The sequence below is a fragment of the Pithys albifrons genome, chromosome 7, assembly GCF_047495875.1.
Source record: "Pithys albifrons albifrons isolate INPA30051 chromosome 7, PitAlb_v1, whole genome shotgun sequence".
In the NCBI taxonomy this organism is placed as follows: domain Eukaryota; kingdom Metazoa; phylum Chordata; class Aves; order Passeriformes; family Thamnophilidae; genus Pithys; species Pithys albifrons.
In genome coordinates, this window is record NC_092464.1 from 4,925,743 (window position 1) to 4,933,295 (window position 7,553).

General features: G+C 50.4%; 1 protein-coding gene across 1 annotated transcript; it reads left to right on the forward strand.

Moving 5' to 3' along the window:
• The first annotated feature begins 514 nt into the window (after positions 1–514).
• LOC139674021 (zinc finger protein 841-like) lies at positions 515–6,840 on the forward strand. The gene is made up of 2 exons (XM_071560101.1): positions 515–834; positions 2,749–6,840. Exon 2 carries the CDS (start codon positions 3,103–3,105, stop codon positions 4,963–4,965), a length of 1,863 nt encoding a protein of 620 aa, XP_071416202.1. The 5' UTR covers positions 515–834; positions 2,749–3,102; the 3' UTR covers positions 4,966–6,840.
• The last annotated feature ends 713 nt before the right edge of the window (positions 6,841–7,553 follow it).

A 7,553-nucleotide genomic window follows, 5' to 3' on the forward strand; every position in this document is an offset into this window, starting at 1 on the left:
TGAAATCATGCTGAGGCTCAGCCTCTCCCAGGGTGTGCTCATCCCTCTGCTGAATCTACTCCACGAGCCTCAGTGTCCACCCTTGTCAAATCCACACACTCCTTCTGTGCTGTCACTGAGCATTAAAGGAACCCTTTGCTGGTAAATGTGCACAAATCTCTGTTGCTGCCTCCCTTCCAAGGGGGACTGCAGACTGCTACAGACAAAACAAAATCCCCCCTGGAATGCATCTTTCCCCTCCTGTCACTTCCTGGAGCAAGTCCCAGACAATCAGCCCGGGAGGGAAGAAGGATGCTTGCAGTGCCTGAGGATATTTTTCTTCCCACAACAACAACAAAAAAGGGAACACTCTCAGCTGGGGCAAGAGGGAAATGCCCTGATGCTGAGCCAGTGGCCGCAGGAGCAGGGAGGGCAGGATGGGGACCAGAGATGCAGAGGGGGAACTACAATTCCCAGAAGGCAGCGCAAGCCGGGAACTCTTCCAGCTTCCCAAAAACATCGCAGTGCAGAAGAAAGACACATCAGGGAGAAATTCCCCTCAGCTCCCTCACAGCGCTCCCGCCAACACCTTGGCGTGGCGTGGAAATCCCTCCGGGCGCTGCGAGCCGAGAGCATCTTCCCCGTGTGTCCCCCCTGCTCCGCCAGCCTTTGCTCTTCAGCTTTGTTTGGCTTCACCCTTCCTCCGGTAGCTCTCTCTGCTCTGGCCACAGACTTCCTTTAGGTCAGCCCAGCTCTGGCCGCGACACAACTTCCAGTCAAGTCACACACACGGTTGTGCCGCCGAGGATGCCCCGGAGGAGGGAGATGCGCGGCCACACCTGAGGGACCGCTCAGGTAAGAGGCGTTCGTTCGTCCTGGTAGCCCAAAGAAAAGACGAAGGAACTCCCTGGCATCTAATTCTGCTCTTGATTCATACCCTGAGTCCCAGGGATTGCCGAGATGGAAGTAAAGGGAGGATGTGAATCTGCAGAGACCAGGGTTAAAAAAACAAAACAAAATAAGTGAAAGGTAGAAAGACAGGAGTTTCTTCTTTTGCCCTTTTTAAAGGATGTGTTGGTTTTGCCAAAATTCCAGGCAATTGAAGCGCTGCTGGTGGTGGGATATGTCTGCAAGAGACAGGCGTGAGCATCCCTGGCAAGGGAAGAGGCCGCGAACTCTGCAATGAGCCAGTGGCGGCTGCGGCCGAGCGTGTCCCCCCAGCACCACCCACACCCCACAGGAGGGTCCCTGGGATCGGGAGGTTCAGTCCACCACCCACTCAGGGCGTTAATGACATTCCTTAATAAGGCTGAACTTTTCCATCCTGGCTGCTGCTGAAGCTGTGTCTGCGTTAAACCAGTTGTAGTGTCACGGAGCTGCTCCCCCACCTATGAAGAAATCCTCGCACCTCCCCTCCAGCGGCAAACACTAAACCCAGCTCCTGCTCCAAATGAGTGTGTTTTGTCTCTCCTGTTTCACTATAATTTTGCAGGTAGTTGGGTTTTTTGGGGTTGCTTTCATTAGCATCAGCATCATTATCATCATTATCAATATTGATTTTGTTTTTCTGTGGTTCCTCTATACCATCATGGAGAACTCAGCTCAGACAAGAGCGCCCTTGTGCTTTGATCGTAACTGTTACCAGCATCAGTGGGGATCCAAATGGATCAGCTGGAGGGCAAACGTAACTAAATCTGAAGGAATTTTCCCCATTATAACCAAAATCTGAAACAGGAGCCCACTTCTTTTGCCACTTTGACCCTTCTCCTCTGAGGAACTGCAAACTCTGCACTGCAGCTGTGCTTGGGTATTTATACTCCACATCTCCCACCACTTGTCCCCTGATCACTGGCATCCTCCCGTCAGTGACAGGCTCCCCAGGGACTCTTCTCAGCCACAGCCTTCTTGGCATCCCAGGCCTCCAGGCATGGGGTGTCACTGGCAGCATGTGTCCTTGCTGGCCTCCTGCCTCATAATTGGAGATTTTGGCAGCCTCACCTCCAGTCATCAGTACCATCAGTGAAATCCTACCCAGCCATGTATGATCTTGTTGACAGTCATCTCCAGCACCGCTGTCTTCCTCCCCTCAGCCTTCCTGGGTCCTTTCCCTGCTGCAACTCACACTCCTGATAGGAGATGTTGTCCACGTCTCTGATGGCCATAATTTATTTATTTTTTCTAATGGAAATACATAGGACCCAGACCCTGCTGCCAACTTAACCTTCTTGAGGAGGACAAAGTCACTTTGGCTTTCCATGTCTCACTTCTCCACTTCCCACTGAGGACAACACTGACACTGACCTCTCCCGTGCATAGAGATCTACCAGCCCAAAGCAGGACACCCCAGTTTTGCAAGTGATGCCAAGTTTGGGTTTTCTTCTAAGTTCAGGGGATTTCAGTTGCTGCACAGTCACTCACCAAAAGGTAGTCTAAGTACAATGCAAAGTTCATCATTTAATTAGCTTACTAACTTACATATCTTCATGGTCAAAGGACAGAGGGCTGTTCTAAGAGTAAATCACTAGTGCAGCAATAGCAGAGCTGAAACCTCTGTGTCGCTACAGCAGTGAATGCATCACAGATCCCCCATTGCCAGGGGAAATCATCCTGTTCCTGACCTCTCTGCCGATGTCCAGCTGGGCCTGTGTTTTCACAGGTCTCAGGTTCATCTTCCCTCCAGCCACCAAGGTGTCCCCCATTGTGTTGACACAGTGAACACAGGAGGTGGAGAAGAAATAATAACCTCATTATTTTCCTTTTATTTTTCAGTTTGGCAATTAGAGTCTCCAGGAATACCAGAGAAGCCTTTCCAGAAATGCCAGAGAAGGCTCTCCAGATGAGAGGAGGAAGGAGCTGGAGTTACAAACATTGTGTCTACAAGCCAAATTGTCAGAAGGCTGAGGAATGAGGAAGACCACACACCCTGTGTTGGCCCAGGGCTGGCCCAGAGCAGCAGCACCCTTTTCCTACAGGGAATAAAGTGCATCTATTCAAGTACACTTTGATGTGTGTGTCCTGATGGTTTTTGTATCCCCACAGACAGTCCCTCCCCATAACTTTGTCGCTTTGTGGTACCCATGAGCTGCTTGGAAGCCTCACCACATACAACAGGGTACTGCTGCCATGAGGGACTTGGTTAAGCACAGGGTGCCGAAGACCCACCTGTGTCAGGAGTGTGGTAAATCCTTCAGCAAGAAAGGGAATCTGAAGAGACACCAGCAGATCCACACAGCCAAGGAGCTCTTCACCTGTGGGGAGTGTGGGAGGTGCTTCACCACCCAGGGCCACCTCACAACCAACCAAAGCATCCACACAGGAGAGAGATCCTTCTGCTGTGGGGAGTGTGGGCACTGCTTCTGCCTGGACATATGCCTGGCTGCCCACCAGGAGACACACGCCAAGGCTGGTCCCTTCCTCTGTGCCTCCTGTGGCAAGAGCCTGAGGACCAAGATCTACTTCAGCATCCACCTGCGGACCCACAGGGAGAAGAGGCCATTTGCCTGCATGGAGTGTGGGAAGAGCTTTGTGAAGAAGGGCACCCTCACCACCCACAGGGAGATCCACAAGCAGGAGAAGCCCTTCAAATGCCCCAAGTGCAGCAGGTGCTTTGGGCAGAGTGCCATGCTGGTGGCTCACCAGAAGATACACCTCCGGGGGGGTCCTTTCATCTGCATGGAGTGTGGGAAGAGCTTGAGCACCAAGAGGTATTTCAACATCCACCAGAGGAATCATGCTAAGCAAAAGGGACACATCAACAGTCTGTCTTTACAGGTTATCCAGGTGAAAGAGGAGCCTGGTTTGTCCTTCATGTCAGAGGAGAGTATGTTGGAGACTATGGCCCATGAAGGAGATGTAGCCCAGGAGTGTAGTATACCTAGAAACCCATCCAACCCAAAAAACCCTCCTTGGAAAATCCAGGTGAAGAAGGAACCAGAACCACCCACTGGTGACGCAGCAAGCACTATTGAAGTAGCCTGCCAGAAACTTTACATCAAGGAAGAGCCACCAGAAAACCCAGACTATGGAAAGCTCTTTGATCCAAAGATCCCACTGCTGGCTTTACAGGGGAGACAGCCTAAAAAGGAAGAGGGTGCTGATGGGAAGCACAAACAGGAAGGCCCCATGGTCAGTAACCATGTGCTCCATGTGAAGGAAGAACCAGAGGAAAGCATTGACTTTGGGATGCATTATGGACAGAAGCCAAAGCTCACTGCTATCCAGATTAAAGAGGAACCTGGTGTGGAGGCCAACCACCAGGAGAGCCAGAGCCCAGAGAGGAAGCAGAAGAAATACTGTCACCCCACCAAAGAGGGAATGATGGAGAACCAGGAGAAGTCCAGATCCAAGAAAGATCTGCCAGCAAAAGTTGCACCCAAGGGTGAGCGGATGTTTCCCTGTCCTGAGTGCGGGAAGAGTTTCAACCAGAAGTCCAATCTGACCAGGCACAGCAAGATCCACACGAGTGAGGGGCCCTACAAGTGCGGGGAGTGCGGGGAGAGCTTCCGCATGAGCCGCAAGCTGGTCCGGCACCAGCGCGCCCACCTGAGCGAGCCCTTCAAGTGCTCTGAGTGCGGGAAGAGCTTCACCCAGCGATCCAACCTGGTCCGGCACCAGAGGATTCACACCAAGGAGGAGCCCTACCAGTGCCCAGAGTGCGAGAAGACCTTCAACCAGAAGGCCAACCTCTTCCGCCACCAGTCGATCCATGCCCGCATGGGGCCTTGCAAGTGCACCAAGTGCAGGAAGTGCTTCCCCCATAAGCGCCACCTGATCAAACACCAGTTGCTCCACTCCCGCGGGGGAGCCTACAAGTGTGGGGCCTGTGGGAAGCGCTACCGGCTGAAGAAGTACCTGAGGAGGCACCAGAAAATCCACATGCGCCAAGGAGCTGCTCCCTGCTCAGATCTTGGGGACACCACACGGACTGGACCCCAGTACACTGAGCAGAGGGCACTGGCCCCCCTGAAGAGTGAGGAGGAGAGCTGAGTGGTGTGATTGCCTGCTCCCATGGGAAAATCCTTTGGGAAAAGGGAAAGAGATGGAGGCAAACTGCTCACCTCATGTGTGGGGGCGGGCAGATCAACCTGAAGGTTCATTGAGGTCAAGGGGACAAAGTACTTCTGGAAAACATTCCTCTGGCACTTTTCTGAGGACAACCCATCATTTGTTCAAATGTGTGGGATGGGGAAAGGGAGCCAAACACTTGGAGGTGGAGGGGTAAGAGCACGGCATCGTTTGTAATGGATGCATGTGCTGCTAAAGGCTGCCAAAGTTATCTTGTGTGGCCAATATGTAGCCAGGAAGACCAGGCAGGATTTGTTTTTGTTACAGTCCTGTATTTCTGAGAAAGATGAAGGGAACCTCTCCCATCTAGGCAAGGATTTAAAGCAAGGGCCAAGTCTCCCTCTTCTCCCTCCTGCATCTCAGATCTACTCCCTGATTCTACTGGCTGATGGACCCTTGTCCACTGGGTGGTACAGATCTGGGAGAAACTAGTACCAGTCAGACTGGGGTTTAAGCCTTGAATCCCCCAAATCAGTCTCCCAGATTGACTTAAGCCAGGTCCCTGAAAATGAGTTTTGCAAAACCAATGACTGTTTTCCCAGAGCCAGCTCAGAGACCACTGGACCATGCTCTGGTTTGTGTCCCCATAACCCCAATGTATGGGTCTAAATGAGAGTGACTTTTCTCAGCACCGAGTTTTACATCCCTACTGAGCAGGTGGCTTTGCCACCACAAGTTCCAGAGGCATCAGTGACTTCCAGCTTGAGTGACTTGAGCTGGCTCTCAGCACCTGCTTCCCTATCTGGTACTGAGATGCTCTTGGGAGGATATTGATGGTATTGCACGTGATTTAGGGAACTCAAGCCAAGCAGCAGGAGTACTTGAAAAAGTCTTCAGGCTTTATGGACTAGAGAACTGAAAATTATTTCCCTATCGGGATGTTTGCCCTTCCTCTCCCTGGTGTAAAGGGGACTGTGCAGCTACTGAAAACCATAGAGAGTTAGCAGTGATTATTGCTCACTGATGATGATTTGTTTGAGTGTTCCCTGGTCAGACGAATCTTTGTGTCTTGAAAGTCCCTGGTGAAGTGGAGTTGTGGATGGAATCCACAATTCCCTGAGCCACTCCCCAAGTCTTCTATGCACACTTTCATATGGCCATCTCGCAATGCCAAGGAAAGACACATATGGGGGCTCCTCGTATTGCTGTAATATGTAGGGTCTGAGAAGCAAGTGGAAAAGTGTTTCTTGGTGAAATAGTAGCTCTACCTGTCTGGTTCTGTGCAAGAGAAGATGCCCATTCCCATCCCCAGGGCACACAACCTCCTCACCTGTAAACTGTAGATAGACTGGGTCTTATGAAGCTTCCCCTCAAAACCCCTCTGACCTGGTGGAGATAGATTTTTGGGGCAGAAAAGGCAGTCATACAGGGGAAAACAAGTTTAGGTTGTTCTAGGGGAGACTGAGGAACATCCTTACTAGAAAAATGAGTCTGGGCCATAGGGTGGGTAGAAATCTCTGTGCAGGACTAAGAAATCATTTTATTGGGAACAATATAGGTGTGCCAAACTAGCCAAGGAGAACAGCCTCTTTCGGGCTTGATGAGAGTCAGGGGTACAGCAGAGACTGTCAGTGAGAGAAGATGATCACCAGATGGGTGGCATTTACTTTGTTTTCATAGCTGAGGGTAGTCAGGCTGTAGAGATTTTTACCAGGACGAGGAACAGGTGTGAGAGGTTTGCCAGCTGAATTACTGTGTCCCTGTAGTAAGTCAATGCCAGGAGGTTTCCCAGACATCACTGGATCTCCCATCATTGGCTGTGGACACTGTGGATGTCCTAACTTTTGGGGAAGATGAAGGCTGATAGTCTGTGGTATCTCCTCAATAAACGTTTATTTGGAAAAAAAAAAAAGGAAACAAAGTGAACATCTTTTCTGTTGTTGTTTTTGGGGGTTTATTATAAACTCTCAGGGAGAGAACAACACTACATTCTACACACAGTGCAACAGATGAGCAGTGCCAGTGCCAGATGTGTACCAGTGGTAGCCAAGTTGGTTTATCTGGGGATTATCACAAAATCACAGAGTGGTTTGGGTTGGAAGAGAGCTTAAAGATCATCTAGTCCCAAACCCCCTGCTGTGGTCAAGGACACCAGAACTGGACAAAGCTCATTCCTTACAGTAGCAAAAGAGCCTTCATCCTTTTCACCCCAAACCCATTAGAAGGGCTCCCAGATAGTAATAATAAAATGCTTAAAATCCAAATCATTGCCTCGTTTTCCACTGCATAGGTTTTTATGCAGAAACCCACATGTGTCAGCATTCACTGAGCAGTCTGTCACCAAGAGAAAAGGATGCCCACAAGGTCTGGTTTTGCTTTGAGGTCTGTAGTAAATTCAGGATCTTCAAAATGAAACCAATGGAGTTCAACCAAAGTAAAAGTTATGTTAATGAAGATAGGTCCAAGATCTGATGGCTTTTTTAAAAAGAAACATTCTGGTCTTGCATCCTGGGTCAGGTAAGGCTTGTTTTGCAACAACTGCTGTCCTGTTTCTGGGTGTGCACTTTGTT